Below are 20,538 nucleotides of genomic sequence, written 5' to 3'. Positions count from 1 at the left end.
AGAGTTTCAAAGCAGCACATGACATTCACCCACATGGAACAGACAAGATTTGTTTGTTTAGTTCCCTGCATATAATTTTGAAGTGGGGAAAGAGCTTCTGCCTGTGATCATACCACACCAGCCCAATGATCTCAGAGACAAGCATTAAACCCAGAACCACTAACCGAAAACACACCACTACCATCACCACGAAGAGAGGAGGAAGCTGACACCACAGTAAATTAAAAACTCATCCCAGAACCTAAAGACTGAAGGACTCCCTTTGCCAGGAGGAGAATCTGTGGTGACAAACGGTTAACAGAACTGAAAACGGCATCTGCAAATGTGTTACACGAGGCAGAGTTGCAGATTTTGGGTGTGTATTTGCACACCTAGAGGGTAACATTCAACCATCAACGTCGAGATAGATGCAACCTTCTGAATCACGCAACCCAGATGCTTTAAGAGAAAGGTAGGTGGAACCAATTCAGTCTGGCCAGACCCCAGAGGTCACACACCGAGAGCACAGCACCAATTCCTGACTCCCAACCCAGTGCTCGTACGGAGCAGCTTGGCAGTGGCTCTTCAAAACAATTCTTCAAGCTGGCCCAAGCCCAGAATCAGGCTCCAGGAGCAGGAGGCCAGGCTGGGGAGCCCCACGCGTGCATTCCCCCGACTAGCAATGCCAGAGCACCAAGAAGCAAAGATAAGCCTGGTATTGTGCCCCACCAATTTATTAGACAGAGATAGCTTTTCCCAAACCTTCACAAATCCAGTATTTTTTCTAGTACAGGAAAAGAAAAATTTAAAAAACATGCTAGATTCAATTTAGTTCCCTAAAGAAAGGTAAACCCAGGAGAATGTGTCACCACAACCTGAGCCCATTTTGACCTGCAAACCTTTCAGGACACATTCAGCATCCCAGCATAGACAGGCATCCTTTAATTTACTTTTACATCAGTGCAAATAACACAAGCAATTTACCAGGCCTGAGTCCAGAACCTCTGATGGCTTCCAGCTCCTTTCCAGCATCCGATGCTCCCATGAAGGAAAAAGCACAGAGGGACTCACCATCTGTGCAAGCACACGTGTCCGCAGTCCTCTCAGAGCTTCAAGCCCAGCAAGCTGACTGGAACCAATTTCATTAGTGGTGCTGGGGACATAACACAACCAAGTGTCATGTTCTCCCTATCCCAAGGGGAGAATTAATTTGTCTGTGAGAGATCGGAGCAAGCCCTGGGGAAAGCAGCTAGGAAACCTGGTACCATTCTGCACAGCTGAAACACCTAATGGAAAACTTCAGGCCTTGGGTTATGTTCTTATTTCGATCTGATGGAGAGTTCCCATCCTGTCAGATTAAGGTGTGAGCATCAAGGGCAGGAAGCCAAGGACGCTGCTGGTGAGCAGGCTACAAAGCACAGCTTGGTTTTACTGCTGCCTTCTGCACAACAGTGCTCTAACTCACCCCACTGTGGTGTCAGCTATGCAGCTGCATTTGCTGCCCACGGCAGCTATTGCAAAAGATGAACAAGGATCCATTAGGAGAGCTGAACAGCTTCCCAATTGCCCACAGAACCCTGAGCACAAATCACTTCGAGGATCAATGCCATCATTTCCTCTTTCTTGGCCAACACCATTACCTGGAACACCAGGTTTGGGTGTGCACTGCCCCTGCCATCTGCAGGTGGTAGCCTCTACCACAGCCTGCTAACGGCTCACGAGGGCTGGGGCGGCACCGTTAGTGCTTTCACCATCAAAGCTGGGCCAGGAAGAGGGCATTTGTTCTGCAGCCTCAGGGACTCAAGACTGTTTCACTCACAAATCTCGGTGCTACAGAAAAAAGCAAAGCGTTTAAAAAAAATAAAAAAAGATTAAAAGATTCAAACACAGTATAACCTAAAAGAGCCAGTTTGGGGGGCTTTATTAACAAATTAGAAATAAATCAGCCAACAGGTACATTTAGGTCCCCTTTGCACTAGTAGTAAACTAGACCTGCAAGCTACCGGTGTGTTACTAACCCACCCAAAGTAAAGCAATTTATGAGTACATAGCAAGCCGCACTTAGAGCAGCAAGCCAAACTGTTGCCACACCCTCGACCCTGTAGGCTTCGTTCCCAAAGAACACGCGAGCACAGGGACTTCCCCAACTCTGCTGTTCAGCCAGAAGCATTCAGAGAAAAACTACTTGTAAATATCAGCATAGAAACTATATTCGTACTCAAATAGTCAAAAATTCAAACCACATAACACGAGAGATCATGAGATTGAGTATAAAAAAGCAAAAGACTGACTTATGATAAATCCATAGGATAGAAAAGATGAGGAAACAAGAGTTGTGGGACCTATCTGAGAAATGGACTGGAATAATGTTCCTCCCTCTTTGCTGAAATTTATCAGACTGATTAATTCACTGTAAATTATTTACTCAGCTATAGCCACAAGGGAACCTATTTGGAGAGGGGGTGGAATTCCTATGGTGTTTGCAGTTATTCATAAGTAAACCTTTGAAAGGGAATTAATTACACTGGAAACTGTAAGTAGGATGGAACCTGCCCGTATACCATCAGCCATGGCATCTGCCTCCTCATCCAATCTCTAGATTCGTTACCCAGCCTATGGGTTTAAACCTTACTTGCATGTGCATACAGAGCTACTTGGCAGAAAAAATAGCCATGGATACAAAAATAAAGCAATGTTTTTGTTGGTGCAACAAAAAATTGCCCCTACTCTGACTCAGTTCTCAGACTTCTCAGCCGATGAGCTCATCCCAGACTGTTGCTTTCCAGTGGGAGAGCGAGAACCAGGATGTCAGACCCCCCCTACCCAACTTACCGGGTATAGTAGGAATCCACACCCAGAGCCTCCCGCACACTTGAGATGTACTGTTCCAGTGCGGAGTTTGTTATGGTTTGCAGGGTCACGCTGTTGGCTTCATGGAATTCCCCGGCATTTTCCGTCAGGCCGTCACCCAGATAATACTCGTGAAATTTCAGAATTCCTGCAAGGCACCAGAATCACCAGGTTATGTCTGCAGGGCACGAAGAAACTGTCTATGCTGCTAGAAACTGTCTAGGAAGGTGGTGCAGCCCCTAGCATCTCGCATGTCCAGTACAACTGGGGCAAAGCATATCGTGCCACGACTCCACGGGGCTTTTCCAACATCCTCTGTTACAGCCTTGCTTTTAGGATCTGGTTTTCTACTTTGCAGATGATGGCTCAAAGGTACCAAGGCAGAGCAGTGCTTTTATTTGATGCTCAGAATGCATTTGCTATTGCAACAGTCTCATATAAATTATAAACCAGATCTTTCATATGAGCACCTACCAGAGTAATTCGCATTTCAAATGATGCACATGAAAAATACCTATTAACAGCCTCTGATCACATAGATTGAACACACACAGATCAAATGCTGAACAGAAGTGCTATTGCTACAGCAGAACCTCCTCACATCACACAATTTCACTCATATGCATGACAATACATTATATACAAGGAAAGGAAAAGACGGATTAATGCATAGTAAAATATAAAAAGACAGCATTTCACAATGGGTAAACCAGAGAAAGGACAGTCGCTGTTTTGTTAAGAATTCAACTATTACTGCAGATAAAACCTTCCTCTGCTCAGAGTGGCGTATCCTTCCTGATATAATTCATTCTACAGCCTGTGATCAACAGTAAAAGGCTGCTCTGGGTGCCCCGTTTGCCTTGACAGCATAAATTATTAAACCAGTTAAGAAGAGTGGGGGAATAAAGAATAAAGCAACTCCTTCTGCAGCAACAGCAGCAAATACAGAATCAGTGAGGAGGCCCTAAAGGTACCGTCTCAGTAGGATAACGAGGATCCTGGGCTGCCGCGGAAGCTACTCTCTCCATCAGCACTAAGAGAACACACAGAGGTCACCATGGCTGGGCTGTAGTCACTACCAAAGAGCTCCCCAGAAAAGCTGCTCAAGTGGAAGCACCCCAGTCCCTCTCCTTCCCAACATCTGACAGTGCCTTCAGGTACAAACCCAAATACTTGAAGAGCGCAACTGCTTTTCTACAAGACCCAGCCTGGGCACAAAGCCTAGTGGCAAACCCCACACCTCTGATCCATGTAATTTTACTAAGCTCAGCCTGATATTAATAGTATAGAATTACTGGCATTTTATTGTGCAACCTGCAGAGTGAATTAGTGACTGGATGCATAGCAGGACACCACCATCTCACACTTACACGTGCACCGTTACGGAACACCCCCAAAAAGCGTATCTTCCAATCACTGTCATCCCATCTGAAGTCGGGCATGTGTGAATGTTTGCTTCCCTTCCTGAAGCAGTTTTGCTGCAATCTAAATAGTTCTTTATCTCTTTCGCTTTGTCATGGTGACGGGGTGCAATTATTAAATTATATCCAGAAAGAACTCATGAAAATTTACAGTCATCGCTTTATTAGATAATGAACAACAGCTGCCTGCAAAAAGCAATCCTCTTCAAATTAATCCTCCTTGCTCCTCTGTGATAAGTGTTTCCACATTCACAGGAGGAGAATTCAGAGGATCAGGCAGTTCAATGGCATATCAGGAAGCGGGGACGCCCTTCTGTTTTCTGCAATCCACTTCAGTGAATAAATGTCAAAAGCTTTTGGAAGGATAAAGCACAGAAATATAATTAAAGTAGGGATTCTTATGCACAGAAGATTCTCAGAGAGCCAACATACTTGGAATCTCATTACTGCTCTGCCCTCTGGGAAATAGATACAGATTGGAGGTTGAAAAATGGAAATATTAAACACGTGAAACATTTCCATCTCCAGGTGAACATCAAAGCCCTGAATAAGCATTTCTATGTCATTATTGCTGTGGCTGTGCCACAGTGTTCAGTCTATTCAGCTCTAAGATACCAGATGGAAAGGATTCCCTCATACCTTCACTATAGTCCCACATTCATTCCTAGCTACAAACGGTACAATTCTCCCTTTGTAAGGCTTGCTCACAGGCTCTCATCTCCAAAAAGGACCTCACCTGCCCCAGGAGCCAGCAGCCAGCTGTACAGATAACCTGCAGCTAGTGAGTAGTAGAGAACAAGTCCCCTCTGGCCATTCACTGTCTCCAGGACCTGGTCAATAGTCACTGGAGAATAGGGATCAGAGTCCTGCTGCCCAGTCTGGCGTTCCACAAGCAAGTCAGCAAATGCCCTCGTTCGTCCTCTCTCTGCTACTGCCAAAGCTTCATCATGGTGACCTGAAACGACAAAGCCATCTCTCAGTCCTGACACCAACATGGTCTGCAGCACAATGTGCATGAGCAGGGACAGCTGCTATCCCAACCCGAACTAAAACCTGGGGAAGCAGGGTCACAGCTCTTATTTCTGGAAAGAGTAGTCTCTGCGCTGGAATACAGTCCCACAGATCATCCTGGCTGCAGGCAATAACATGATGTACGGGAAAATGAGCCACAGAAAGCCAAATGAATGGAGGAAGCAAGAAAGAAGATCCAAAGCAGGAGGCCCTTATTTCTGTCCTGGCAAAGAAACACTGTGCCACGTCGGAAAGATGAGGCGTGAAGAATGTATCACGAACTGCCTCCCCATAACTTCAGCTGAACTCGTGGCATGAGCTTGGAGTTCAGACTCAGCATACGATGGCATCTCTTACCAAGACTGACAAGTACTCGCTGCAGGGCCTGATAGGAGGATGTCTGCAGGTCGAAGAGCGACAGCTTGTAATCTGTGCTCAGCTGCACCTCGTGTCGGATGGTTTCAAACAGTGCCGAGGCCCGGTACAGCTGGGAGGGAAAACAGCCACAGTGACTTCCTTACAGACACAGCACAAAGCACTGGCCGGGAGAGCAGGAGGATCCAGGGCCAACATACTCTCAGGCAGGGGAGGTCTGCCTCAGACAGCCCGCAGGCTGGCACCATCCCTGGCAGAGGGGAGGTGACTTCGGATGGAGCAGGAAGGGACACGGGCCTGAGTCAGCTCGGTGCATTGCACGCCCTCCCCGGGATGCACCAGATGTTTCCTCCCCTGAGGACAGGAATGACCCAAGGGCTCAGAGGACATGGGGCAAGACCACGGTGTACCTGGTGCTGAGACTCCTCCAGGTTCCCACTCGCCCAGAGGGAGAGGCCAAGGCCGTGGCGGATTTTGGCTTCATCTTCTCTGCGTCCCAGCTGCTCTGCCAGCCTCAGTCCTGGAAAGGAGTCAGGGTGAGAGAAGGGCCAAAGGGAGAGGGGGCTTTGGCAGCCGAGTGGAGCACTTCTGCCTCAGGAGCCCGGTGGGCTGTTGGCCTGGGGGGCTTGGGCCTCCAGGGCTCCGGCAGCGCCAGCCAATCAGCACCAGTCTGAGGTGCCTCAGCAGGACAGACATCTCCATGGACCAAGATCTCCCTAAGTGAGGGTAAGGTGCAGTCCCCTTGAGAAACTCAGGAAAGCCCCTATCAGCAAGTTCAACTTTTAAACCTTAAAAGCCACACAGACCAAAAAAATCACACTGAGCTCCCCAATGCTGCCAGAAAGGACACCTCTTGCCATATTACTGGCTTGTCTCCCACCAGCCTCCCCAGCCTCCTGGCATGGTGTATATACTGAGGCAGAGCAGAGGCCAGGGTCCTGGAGTGAAGGACCTGGAGCTCATTTCACTTCCAGCAGCACCTTCGGTGTTGTCCCCCCTTCCACCGCGCTCCAAACCTCTCGCCTCTGCGGGCCTTGGTGACAACAGGGACACCTCCTCCGAGGCACCTCAGGTTTCCCACAGGCTGGGGAGCAGGGGCTCTGGCCACAACCATGCAGCTCAGCAACAGCGAGCATTTGCAGGCTTTTCAGGAATTCTCCGTCACACCAGGAGAAGGAGCTGCATTTAATTTCTCCCCTTACCAACTTAATTGAATTCCATCACCATACTGGAATCCTGCCAAGGTCACTTTCAGGAAAACCAGACTAACTGATGTAATTAATCCTTCGGCTTCCAGCATCATGCACGCCAGCTATGCTGCTCATCTCTTCCACTGCAGAGCCACCACCTTGAACAGATGCTGCTTGAACCCTGGAATCCTTCATTTAATTTCTCCCCTTACCAACTTAATTGAATTCCATCACCATACTGGAATCCTGCCAAGGTCACTTTCAGGAAAACCAGACTAACTGATGTAATTAATCCTTCGGCTTCCAGCATCATGCACGCCAGCTATGCTGCTCATCTCTTCCACTGCAGAGCCACCACCTTGAACAGATGCTGCTTGAACCCTGGAATCCCATGCAGCAGCACAACTCACGAGCCAGTGCTGGCCCCGGTGCTCAGCAGCAGTGGATGGCTTCTGGACACCTAAACCTCTCTCACCTCCCTATCAAACACAATCTTGTTATCACTCACAGATTAGAGGACACTCACCTACCTGGTCTCAATCCCCCTTGAGCGCAGAAGCAAAAGCCAGGTGGCTATCACCAAGGTATACACCAGTTTGAGACCTGCTCTGAGGATCACAGAGATCCATCACGACCTGACGTGGTTTTCCCAGAGCCAGTTCCTGGTATGCAATGCTACTCACAGAGAAGGTTTACACCTTCCAGGGCCAGGCAGAAACGAGCTTTATAAAGAGACTCTGACATGTGCGGTCTGGATTCAAGCTCCGAGCTAGCCGAGACTCCCCCAGGAAGGCACAGGCCATGCTCTGCAATGTGTCATTTGCAGGACGCCAGGAAGGCTCCGACTGATGTGGCGTGCTGACTGTAACAGCCCGCTTGGACAGCTGCTCACAGGGATGCTCAGCAGTAGCTGTGGATGTCTGCACGAGGTCTGGCAAAGGCCGCTGTCAGACTCATCCTCCTCGTGCCACGCTCACGGTACCTCACATCTCTCCATGTCTTCTGAGTCCTCCCCAGGCTGCTGTAAGACACGGTTTTGGCTACGAGGTCGTTCATTTGCGCCGCAATGCTGAGGTGCTGCTCCTGGTAAACTACCGCCCTCTCGTAGGTGCCCAGGGACTCGTAGGTCAGGCCCAGGTTCCCGTAGGCCCGGCCTTGGCAGGTGGGGTTGTTGGTCTCCTCTGCGATCTGCAGGTCCAGCTGGTGGTACTGCAGGGCTGTGTCGTACTCCCCCATCTGCTGGTAGACACCACCAAGGCCGCAGGCGGCATCGCTCTCCAGAGCCCGGTCCTTCATCTCTCGAGCAATGTTCAGCTGGCGCTCCAGGCAAGAGATGGCTTGCTCGTAGTTCCCCAGCTGGCTGTGCAGGCTCCCCAGCTCCCCGTAGGCCTGGGCTTTGTTAAATGCCTCCCCCAGCTCATGAGCCACCACAAGCCTCTTCTCAAAGCACACCAGAGCCTGCTGCAAACTGCCCATAGCCCTGCAAGGGAAGAAAACAGCATCATTTGTTTTGCCAGTATTTTCTTGAAAGAAGATGTTTCGTCATTTCCTCTAGAGGCGAGCTCAAACCTCCCGGGCAGAGACAAACGCTCCCCCCAGGAGACATCCCCGACACCTTTGAATCAACCTCCTTCTTCTGCCACCCTGTGAACTTTTCCTCTCAGGGCAGAGCAGAGTCAGCTTCACTATCTGAGCCAGCAGCACAGCCCTCAGCACCCAGAGGGCTCTGTTACTCGCTCCTGTGCCACGTCCCCGTGCAGGTGTATGATGGCCAAACAAACACGCCCCGTAAGGAACACAATGCATCCGTCTGTACTCGTACTCCACTGTCTGTCATGAGAATACATAGGCAGTGCTCCTTACCTGTGCCCGTTGCCCAAGCCCCGGTAGGCCTTTGCCTGATCTTGCATACGGTTCAGGCTCTGCGCCACAGACAGGTACTGTTCGTAATACTTTATAGCTTCCTCAAAATCTCCCAGAGCCTCATAACAATCTCCCAGGTTCCCATACGCTCGGCCCCGATCTAATACAGATTCGTTTCCACTGAGCTGCTGCAGCATGGCCAGCTGCTGTTCAAAGTAGCCAATAGCTTCCTCCATGACATTCATGTTCATCTTGGTAATGCCCATGTTACCATAGACCTGGGCTTCTATGCTGGGGTCCTTCAACTTCTGCCCAAGCTCCAGCTGTTCTTCGTAACACTTGAAGGCCATGGTGTACTTCCCCAGTGACATATAGACTGCAGCAAGGTGACCATGTGCTCTGCATTCACCTGGCATATCTCCCAGCTCCTGGTACACCTCCAGCTCCTGTGTGTGGTAGCCTAAAGCCTTGTCACACTTCTGTATCATTCTGTATGCAGAGCCCAAGGCCGCATAGGCACTGGCTTCCAGTCTCCTGTCTTTAACATGATGGGCTAAGCTCAGTTGCTGCTCATAAAATTTTATTGCACCATTTACGTCTTTTTTACAGACAAAAATATCCCCTAGGTTCCCCAGAGCCCGGAATTTGGCCTGGGAATTGTTCAGAGACTGGGCCAGGGACAACAGGTACTTCTGACACTCTTCGGCTTTGCTGAAGTCCATCAAGGCTTTGAAGGCCAGGCCCAGGTTGCAATAGGCTTTGGCTTGGCTCAGCTTGTCATGAAGATCCTTTGCTAAGGCAAGATCCTGCTCATAGTACTTAACAGCTTCCTCGTAGTTGCCAAGGCAGTAGTGGGCATAGCCAAGGTTATGGCAAACTTTTCCCTCCCCTTCCATGTCCTGCAGCTCTGGGGACAAGCGTAGGTACTGCTCATAGTAAGGGGCTGCCTGCACGTACTCTCCTCGCGAGCAGTGGAAGTTGCCCAAATTGCTGAGGGCCCGTGCTTCACTCTGGATGTCTCGCAGCTCCCGGGCAATGTTGAGATGATTTTGGTAGTGCTGCAGAGCACGGTCATGGGCACCCAGCGCTTGATAGGCAACTGCTAGGTTCCCGTGCGTAGATGCCTGAGAGGCACGGTCATTCACTTCCATAGAAATCTGCAGCTCCTGCCGATGGTACTTGACAGCCTGGTCGTACATGCCAAGAGCGTTGTAAGCGTTGCCCATGTTGCCATAAGCCCGGCCCTGGGCCGCGTAATCGCTCAGCTCCTGAGCTATGGACAGATGTGCCTTATGCAGCCGCAGCGCAGTGTCGTAGTCACCTTTCATCTGGTGAATGATTCCTGAAAAAGAAGAGAAACGGGCTCAACAGAAACATTCCTCCGTGCTACTGCTTCTGCAACACCTGGCCACGCTAGGACTTTCCTGCAGCCTGGCCCTCAGCAGCCGACGGCCTGGCCCCTTCCCCAGGGGTGCTCTGCCCCAGGCAGCCCCGTCCCTTCCCCACAGCACCCGCTGTGACCCCGGCACAGCCCTTCCCAAGTGGATGGCTTCCTCGCACCTAGCAGGCAAACCAGGGAGAAAGCTTTATATTACACATGAAGCACACATTCACCACCACAACTGGACGATTTGACCTTACAAAAAGCCCACTTCCTTTTTTAATTATGCTACTTTTTTTTTCCTTTTTCATCAGTGATGCCTGGTGACTCCAGAGCTCACACTCAACACACTGAGAGAGGAAGCATTTGCATTTGCTTTTCAGTTTCAGTCAAATCACCTTGTTCTTGTTATGAGCCATGGGAACAGGAGCTCTGGATCTGCTAGTGTTACAACTCATGCTTCAGCTAAACTCTGTGCTAATTATACACATGGCTCATTGCAAACACTCGTGAACACGCCTGGCGATCCAGGAGCCACTGAAGGGGGCCCTGCAAACACTGACGATCCTGCAGATCCGTCACAGTTACTCCATACCTGAAAACAGCTTCAGGTCTTTCGCTGCCCCTGAAAGAAAACAGCTTCCAACTTCCATCTCCGTATCACACCCAACGTGTTGCGGGCAAAGAGATGTGGAGGGTCAGGAGGCAGCTGCCTCACCCAGTGACCGGCAAGCGCCGCATGCTGGGATCAGGCCCTCTGCACCGGCCAACTCGTGGTTTGTACTTTCAAAGACAAATTTGAAGACAGAGGCTGTCCAAGTAAGCCTGGAACACGACAATAAGATGACAATCAAGCTTTTCCTAATCTCTTACTGCTCCTCTGGTCACCCGTGGATCACCAGCCTTAAGATGTGAATCCTACTCCTCCCACAAAGTACCTCTCCTTATTTTTCCATCCCAGCCCTCTTATCCTCCTTGGACCAACATCTCTGGTAGCATTGGAGATTATTTTGGCAAATACTCAGCTGACTTGATAGAGAAGGAAACATCTTTGGTACCCCAAGGTGATTTAGGAGGCTGTGGTGAGCAGATAGGATGCTACACCTCAGCAGCAAAGCTTAAGCACCCTGAGGAGACTCCACTTCACCGTCAGGAATAAGAGAAGTCAGTGCACAGTGGTCACCATTAAAATGCCATTGACAACTCAGGAGCTGTGTCCACAGGAGTGGTGGATGAAAGACAAGGATGCTAGCGAGAAGTCCTGCGCCTGCTGTAATTACCTCTCTCCCTCAACACGGAGGAACTCACAATAGAGGAAGAGTGTTGGGGATGCTGACCCAGCCCAGGCTCTATCCCACCGCCCCTTCATGCTCCACTTGAGGATGGATAAGAAAAAGAGTATCTGGGGCTGGAGATAACAGGAATTCCTGCCCCAGGACACCAACCCCTCCTGTCGCGCATGAAGGAGAAGGGAAGTGGGAGAGGAAGATGGCTAGTCAGACACAGAGGGTGGCTTTTAAAGGCAAACGGCAGCCAGAGAAGTAAAATTCACACTAGAGGTTAGGCCACCAGGTTACAGAAACATCCAGTGCTGCCACTCGCTGGAGAGGCCAGTTTCACCCTGGATACGACGTCCACCGAAAAGGCTGCACTCTGTCACAAGCCCTGCTCAAGCAAATTCCCAGAATTTCACCTAAAAAATTAGGGTTGCTCGTGGGAAAAGAGGAACCTGTTAAGAGACCCCACAGAGCACTTGCATCATTTGCAAGGGGTAATGACAAAGGATGGCCCAGGAAGGGAAGGTTCTGACCCAGATTCCAACATGATCACCTACCAAACACATTCTCCCTTTGTGCTTTCCTCAACAGACAAAAATGAGGTTCGTAGATGGATGTGAGATGAAGCCTTCCCAGTTCTAAATGTTTTAGTCAGCCTCTTTACTGCCAAGAAAGGACAAAAACAGTGAGCAAATGGTTACAAGGAGATACCCAGGACAAAACCAAGTAGCACAACGGAGAACAAAGCTGTGCTCTCCTCACCCACGGAGCCTGCTGTCACATTAGTTTGCTCGAGCTGTCACCCATCTGTTGTGGCCACTCGGGGAAGAAGGATCCAGAAACACACTGCCACTTCAGAACATCAGCATTCAGACTCGTTCCTACAGCTATAAGCACTGACTTCAGAGTAAGATAGCCACCTGGCCAGACAGCGAGACTACGTCCTGCGACAGCACACGAAGGATGCAGCAGGGCAGACCCGAGACAAGAACCCAGCAGACATGAGGGGAGATGGTCAGAGAGAGCCTCTACTGCCTTACATAGTGTAAAGCACCAAAAATGGCACAAATTACATTAATTCACAAGCTTTCTTTCCTTAATGATGAATACAGTGAGAACTGGGTAGAAACCTGTATAACACAGCAGCAAAATCATCAGAGAGGCTACATTCTGTCTCTGCGAACCACCCGTTTTTCCAGTTCAGGCAACAAATGGGTACAGTGTGATGGGAAGTGTCCAGCTCCCTCTGGAAGAGTCTTTGCAGCCCCTGGGCTGGAGCCCGGCAGGTGGCTACAGCTGAAGTCAAAGGGACCTCCAGTCTCCACCAGCATTGGCCCGTGCAGAACAAACCCCTGCATCCTGATGGGGCCACAGCGGCACCACGGCCTCCAGCTTAGCCCGAGCAAACAACGCTCTGTCAGAACGAAATACCGAAACACACCGAAATACCCCAAAAGCTGAAACAGAGAAGTGGTTCTGAAGCTCACCCATGCGGTGGGAGAACCGCATCCCAGCCCTCTCCTTGGTGCGGACAGGAGAGCCTAACAGCATCCACCATCTGATGGATGCTCTGCTGCAACACAGCTGGCCGGGTGAGCACGCCTGTGAGCAGAGATGAGGGAAAGGGGCCTTGGGTGCATTAGATAGCGAGTCCTTCAGCAAGCAGGGAAGAGGTGGCCAAGCGTAACCACCCATTTTTGTCCCTAATTGCAAAAACGCTTCAAGAGAAAGTATCTGGCACCTTTGGACAACACACCAAGCACGTGAAGATGGGCATAGAAGTTCTCTTGTAACTGCAAAGAGATGCAAAGCACCAAGGGAGGGACTTTACACCGTGTTTTATTAATAATCCGAGGCGTCCTCTCTCCATCACAATGGGAAACCCTTAGGAGCTGCAGAGGCTGAACAGCCAGCTCTCTGTGTGGCGCCTTGGCATTTGCAAACACCATCTGCTTTGCAAAGGTTGACAGTCTGGGACTTCTGGTTAAACTCCACATCTCCTTGTTGTGAAGGGCTTGATAACTCATGACTTGCCCTCAGTCCATCGCCTGCTGCCTCCCGAGTCGCAGAGCGCCCTGTACCTCCCTGTGGAGCACCACGGCAGCTGGGCCATGTTACGATCTGTGCTGTCTCGCTCAGCATCAGACAGGACGCTTCGGAGCGCTTGCCATCTAAACCGTGAAACGCAAACAGACAATTTCTGTTGCTTCAGCAAAGAGGCCAACTCTAACATTCTGGCTTGGAAACACACATTTAGATACATTTTTTTGCCTGTCAGCATGGTTATTTTGATGAGGTTTTGTTTTGCATGTGGATTAGATGAAAGAGACAATTAAGACTTGACTTTTTAATTGGTACTGGATGCATTTTAAACAACAGTAATACACTTTCTCAACAAGAACTGTGTGTTCTCTTTCTCCAGTATAACTTAACTCTGACAGAGAAGACATAAAAATATAGCCAAGTTAACAGCCGAAACGTGAGATCCTGCACTCAGAAGCTAGGAAAACTATTCTAATACAAAGCGAGGAGTGACTGAGTCAGCATACCAACCGAAAGCTGTATTTAGGCTTAAATCCAGCACAAGAAAAACATTCTCTGCTGCACCAAAACCCCTTCCTTTTATTTTTTTTAACAAAAATTTCTGGAATTACATGCTGCAAGCAACTTAAAATCCAATGCTGTAAGATTAATAATGATATCAAGATTAATTTTCTAGTCCCAACTTGACTTGATTTTGAGCCAGTGAAACGGTGAGAGACTTCAAACCGCAAGTGAGTGCCGTGAAAGGCTGAGGAACGACGGCGAGTGGCTTCCTTTTGCAGCAGCGCTTGCTTCGTTCTGGGATGAGGCAAAGCACCTTCAGCGTCAGCACGTGCAGCGAATTGCTAAGCCCATCTTGTCTCAACGTTTCCGTACCAGTTTGTTGGGTGTTTTTTTTTTTAATGGCACCGTGTAGCACAGACTGCACTGAACACACAGGCAGCTACAAGAAATGCCACAGAACTTCAAGCTCTTTCTTCTAGTGAAAGAGCCATGGTCAGCCCAATGGCAAAGGGCTCACAAAACCAGAGGGAGACAATCCGGAAAACCCAAGATGGCTGGCTCATCACCACACTGATGTAGGGGAAAAACCCAAACCCAATTGGCAGCTTCTGTTTCCCCAGGCTGCATTTTCTGGATTTGCTCAGAAAGAACTGGGGCAATTCCCCAGAAATGCTGGAGAGCCATGGAAGTGGTTCTGATCTCTGGAGGTTTGCCAGTGCTGCTCAGAGCACATCCACCCCCACTTCATAAGTGCTCGCAGCTGAACACAGCTTTGCCATCTCCCAGTAGCTACGCCAGCAGAACAGCCTGCACACCCTCTGCTCAGCACCCGCTGGAAGTAAAACACGTTAAGCTGAGCTTCACAGCAAGCGGAACTTCCCCTTAGTCCTGACCATGAGCTGGGAAGCCAGTGCGTTCCCCAAGCATAGCCAAGGGCCACGTCTCCATCTACCCCACCAAGGACCCAGGGTTTACCCCCCCCAGCTCCCTGCCTGGACAGTCCAAGGTCCTGTTCCTCCATGTGGGCCCCTCAGTCCCTGTCACAGCCCAGCAGATCCCTCACACCCCTGCATCTCCCCACAACCAGCCCCACGCTGGCAGCAGAGATGGGGATGTGGTCGGTGCTTTGCTAGATGCATCTGCTGTTCTCTGCAAAAGCCCTCACACAGATGTCAGGGGAAGCCAGACGCAAGGCTTCCTCCCCTCAGCCCCTTCCCGCCGGGTGCTGTCACACTGACAGAAGTGTCATCAGCTCGCTGCTCTCCAGTGCTAGCTTTTGCCTCACAAACCTCGTGTGCCTCACGAATCTGCCCTAGTTTGTGTAAAGGAGGAGATTCATAATGCTAATTAGAAAGCTAGGACTGTTCTGTTTTCTCCAGTTCACCTTATCTGCCTCATTCAGCTCCTGAAGACTCAGCTATTAAGAGAAATTAAGTAATTCATCAAGCCCTTTTCAATTACCTGCTGTTGATAACATCGGAGTACAATTAGCATCTACAAATGAACCAAGCGCCAACTGCCAAGCAGGAACAGCAGCTAATTTACAGCCTGGGGCAGCCTGCAAGGCTGAGATTCAGGGGCTGCCAGAAAACACCTATTTTATTATAGCAGCAACAGCCCTGTCCTGCAGCTCCCAGCCAGCTGAGAACACATTCTTAACCACAGCTGGAACGTCAGCAGCACAAACGCCGCATCCCACGGCAGAGATGGGAACGGATCTTTGGGCGCTTCCACATCTGGCGCTGTGAAGCAGCAGCAAGAATGGACTTGGCTTTGATGTACCCGAGTCCCTCCCAGCCTGCCAGCGGGATGCCACTGTCTCTCCCTAGAAGCACATAAGACTCCTACACTCTATTATTTTAATGCATACATCCTGAAAACAAACTTAGGATTTGACCCGTATGTCTCCCAGCTTACAAGGCAGCAATGTATCGACGTAACCAGCTCCCAAAAAAAGTCCAGGTAATAAATCACAGCGCTTCTTGCCTTAGTGCAAGACCTATTTATTTCTGACACCTAAATAGCTCTTCAAATCCACTTTACCTTTTCACTGCCATTCTGCCAAGAGGTTGTGCATTCTGGTGCCTTTCTGTAGCAGGTTAATAATTGAACACGGGCTACATTACATCGGCACACAATCTGCCAAGCTCCTGTTTAATTTATGAAGAGTCTGGTGAAACTGGGGTGACTAAGAAAATAGCACACATCCTGGCAGCAGCTCTGACAGTCGCCGCATTCCCTGACAAGTCCTGCTCCATGTCAGGGCCTTACCTAGGTTGGAGGAGGCTCTGCCTTCGGCAGCTCGGTCCTGCAGGCTCTCAGCGATGTGCAATTGTTCTTCATGGTACTGTTTAGCCCTCTCCAGGTCCTGCATACATCTAGCTGCGTGGCCCAAGCCAGCGTAAGCCCGCATCTCAATGGCCTTCTCAGCCAGCTCCTGGGCCAACTCCAGCACGTAGTTGTGGTAGGACATGGCTTTGTCAAAGTTTCTCCGGTAGTGGTAAGCACTGCCCAGGTTGCTGTAGGCTCGAGCTTCCTCCCGCTTGTTCCCCAGCTCCTTGGCGATCTTAAGATGTTGTTCATGGCACTGCACCGCATTTTCAAAATCCCCCATTGCAATGTACACTGCTCCCATGTTGCCCAGCTCCCGCGCCTCAGAGAGCTCATCTTTGGACTGCTTTGCAAGGAGGACACACTGCTTGTGGCTAGCCAGCGCGTTTGGGTAGTCCCCAATGGCTGTGTACACATGGCCCAGGCTGCTCAGTGCTGAGGACGCTGCCTGCAGAGGGAAGAGAGAAAAAGTAAGTACAAGTATTCATGTAAACGAGTCAGATGGCCCCAGTCCTAGAAATCAAAGCCACTAGAGGCCATTCTGGAGAAAGAACATGACTAGCAGCTAGGAAACCTGCTCTCTGCAGTTCTTCTACACCGCTGAGGGCAGCTCAGGAGGAGGCAGCAGCAATGGGGTTGACTCGGGAGAACAGAGCTGGGATTACCTCTTTCTCTGAAGTGTAGAGCATGTCTACATACCTGACAGAGGGGAAGAATGGCACTGCAGAGGTGCAGAGACCACTGAAGAAACAGAGAAAGCGACCACTGCAGAAAACTGCGCTCCAGGACCAGCCTGAGCTGTCTCAGAGCAGCGCTTCCCACCTAGGCAGCCATTCCTCAGGCCACCTCTCATGACTACTTTAACATCTACACCAAGTCCCAGCGACACAGCAAACCAACCTGTGTGTGGCAGCTCTTAAGAGAGCAGACAAATAATGATAATTTCCTGCAGAGAACATTGCAAACAAATGCTTGCTCTGTCCACCCTCCGCCCAGTAAGCTCAGGTCAAAGCAACAGAGTCCGGAGCCCCTGCGGGCTGATGCCCAGGTACTGTCAGAGACCAGCAGCAGACCGTGTCACTTGACCTAACCACGCCGCAGGCTGAGCCACCACGAGGACTCTGCAGTCCCCTCTGTCCAGGCCAAGCAGCCATGGCATACCTGCTGCTGGAAATCTTAGAAGCCTCTGCTGCCTGTCTGGCAGCACCAGCGGGCCAGGGCGCAGTCACCAACACCTTCAGGTACTTCTCCTTGGCCAGTCACACCACGCTCGGAAGCGCAGGTCTTGCTGTGCAGCGTCAGGGTCCTTCCAGCCCAACGCCGTTTGTTACCGAGCCCCAAACAACCTTGGGACTGCAGCAAAGACAACAGTATTTCAGCAGCTGGAGCCTCTGTCCCCTGGGGACATCTTAAATAAATACAGCTATTTAAAAACCTGAGTTCTCAACGCCGAGAAACAGCTGTATTTAACAAGACAAATTATCTGAGAATTGGATTCTTTTGCCCACTGCATCGACCACGATGCAGGCCTGCATTCCACCTGGCAGAGCCAGAGCGTGCACAGCCGGACAGCAGGGCAAGGAGCCAAGAACAGGAACGTGTTCCTTCTGCCCAACACGTATCTGCTGCCTCAGCATGGCTTTTCACTCCAAAGCCCTGACCCCGAGTCCTCCACGGTCCCTGAATGTGCATTTCCTTTGCTACCAAGCTGCTGCTGCAACCCAATTCCCCAACAGCCACTTTTTCCAAACCTCCCGAAAGGCACAGTCAGGGTGAGCAGTCACAGGGATGTGTCTCACCTCTCCCTAGCACCCCAGCTCAGGGAAGAGCCAGCCCACCCTTCCAGCCGCCCGTGGCGAGAGCATCTCAGGACACTTGTCCTTGCCCTGTGCTACCCTCAAAGAGCCAGCCTCACCCTTCTGATCCTCGGCTGTGCTCGCCCAGCGCAGCCTTAGGCCAGTGTTCCTGTTCACACAGCGGGTTCTGAGCTCCTGCCCACCGAGTGCTGTGACGGGGGGAAGAGCAGCTCGACCACGACCGGGCTGCAAGCAGGCGGGCCCCGTCAGCTGCTCCAGCGCTGGGAAGAAAGGCACACTCCCGCTGTTCCTGCTTTCCGAGCTCAACCACCGCAGCGGCCCGGGCGGCGTGCTGCTGTTGTGGATTGCTGCTCCTCTCTGCTTCGACGTGGACGGCGCCCCAGCGCAGCTGGCACTGCTGCTGTTTGTTTAAGGAGCAAGCACCATTTACCTTTCCAGGCGTAACACCCCCAGGCACAACACCAGCAGCTCTCCCATGGAATGGGACTAGATGTGGTGAGTGCAAGGGGTGCCACTGAAAGCACCTCGCAGGTCGTGCCAACCAGCTATCTCCGATTTGAACATCACGGAGCTGGGGAAGGCTTCAGTGCGATACCACGGATAAATACACCAGCCTAACCCCAGGGAATGCAAGGTGAGCTGTAAAAAGTGAACGTCTTGCTCTGCACACACGAGATGAGAGTCAAAGCACAACTCGGGGGCAATCTTCAGCCAGCAAGGGGACTTCCAGGGTTTAACTCACCTAGGACTGAAGATTCAAGCTCACCTCTTGTAACCGTTCGAAGCAGCTGCCTCTTCCGCACTACGAGCGCACAGAAATGCACACTGCCATCAAGGTTGGAAGGAAAACACACCAAGCGGCTGGAGGTGGCTCCCCGTCAGTGCCCAGAGTGGCCATGACGAACCTCTCCAACCCACCCAGCATCGGACCAGGGAGCCCTGCCACGTTTTCCCTGCGAAGTCGTACATCTCCCCTCAGGAACTACATGAGTTACAGAGCTTTCCCTCGCCCTGGGCATTCCCTCTGGATGCTCACCTCGCCCCAATAAACTGCTGAGCTCCTGCGTGGCTCCCACCCGCAGACTGGATGTGCCCCACAGACGCAGGATATTAATTCCTTTCTCCAGGGCAAATGACTGACCTCTTCCTGGCCACGCTGTCTAGAGATCGGATACAAAAAGAAAGCGGATGAGAAAATCTGTCCTACAGGAGGCGAGCTGGCTCAGCACCCCCCAACTGGAGCCACATTTTGCTACTGAGATCGCATCACTGAAGAAACAAGCCTTTCGTGACTTTCAAAAACCGTGGCAGGAGAAACCTTCCTGAAGATTATTTTTGCTAAAATTACATCACGACTGGAAGAGTAATGCTAAGTCAGGAAGATCTATGGGCCAGAGCAAGAGGCAGAGAGCACAGGTGATCAATTATTTTTGTGATCAGTAGCATTAACAGAGTAATATTTCCACAGTGAGGAACTGTAAACACACTGTGCTGATTCAAATTAATAGGGAAACCATCTTTTCTGAAACACACTGTGCTGCTTCACATTAATAGGGAAACCATCTTTTCTGATACGAGAACCTGAGGCGACAGAGCAGCTATTAAACACAATTTATAGGTCATAAGGTAGGAAGTTATAAGAAAGCTCTCCCTTGGTCAGCTCTGTAAATACCCAAGCTGCGTTTGCTCTCCCCGATGCATCCTTGCAGGCAGCTTAATTAGAATGGAAGAACTGCCAGAATCCAAAACACCTTCATTTTTTTCACTTAGTGCTGCAGATGAACTTCATTCAACGCAGGGGACGATGCAAGAGCAGCAGCGCTGCGAGGAAGCCCTGCAGCGTCCCTGCAAGGCCACAGTGCTGCTCCACGTGACAGCAGGATGAAAGCCCCAGACCCAGTCCCACAGATGGTGAGAGCAGCACTGATTTTGTGCTGCCAATACATGCTGTAACGAACTAGAAGTAAGTCGCTTTTGTTCCTGTAATTTCTGCAGACTGGAGAGGGGAGCAGCTAGCAGCCACTCGTCAGGGACATACACTCTAGTGACAGGCTGGGGACAAAGCTACTGAACACACTGCCACATGGCCAGATGGTTTCTTGGGCTTGAGAGGTGTTTCTCCAACAGCAAGCACCACAGGTGGTGTGAAAACCAGCTAAACCCTCCATAAATAAACGATTCACAGCCTCTGCAGAAGCACAGGCACTTGTGAAAGCAGTCGCCCCTGTTGGGACAAGGAAGCCAACACTAGTTCATGCTGGTAGCACCAGAGAGGCGAGGACTCCAGCGGAGACAGGCTTGGACATACTTCCTGCAGGATGGTGAGGCGGAAAGGACGGGCTCTTCTTCAGGCACAGGCACTTGGATCAGAATATCAGGGACCAAAGCCACATTCTCTCCAAGACACCCTGCAGAGCACTGCCACTGTCACTTCACTCCTACCTGCTGCAGCTCCTCCAGCCGCTGGAAAACCCCACGTCACCAGCTAGACCCGGC

At 50.7% G+C, this 20,538-nt stretch overlaps 1 protein-coding gene across 1 annotated transcript in view; it reads right to left on the bottom strand.

Moving 5' to 3' along the window:
- Positions 1 to 20,538, bottom strand: part of TTC28 (tetratricopeptide repeat domain 28) — a 154,139-nt gene that overhangs the window by 28,732 nt on the left and 104,869 nt on the right. Inside the window, exons 6-12 of the mRNA XM_035890309.1 lie at positions 16,166 to 16,673; positions 8,690 to 10,031; positions 7,795 to 8,306; positions 6,047 to 6,156; positions 5,619 to 5,748; positions 4,987 to 5,205; positions 2,812 to 2,977 (exon numbers count right to left, since the gene is read on the bottom strand). Of these exons, the coding sequence (XP_035746202.1) occupies positions 2,812 to 2,977; positions 4,987 to 5,205; positions 5,619 to 5,748; positions 6,047 to 6,156; positions 7,795 to 8,306; positions 8,690 to 10,031; positions 16,166 to 16,673 (2,987 nt within the window). The remainder of the gene's footprint in view (positions 1 to 2,811; positions 2,978 to 4,986; positions 5,206 to 5,618; positions 5,749 to 6,046; positions 6,157 to 7,794; positions 8,307 to 8,689; positions 10,032 to 16,165; positions 16,674 to 20,538) is intronic.

Source organism: Egretta garzetta, unplaced genomic scaffold (assembly GCF_000687185.1).
Source record: "Egretta garzetta isolate BGI_Z169 unplaced genomic scaffold, ASM68718v1 scaffold73, whole genome shotgun sequence".
Classification (NCBI taxonomy): Eukaryota; Metazoa; Chordata; class Aves; order Pelecaniformes; family Ardeidae; genus Egretta; species Egretta garzetta.
Note: the sequence above shows the minus strand (reverse complement) of the source record. Positions and strands in the feature narration are given on the sequence as shown.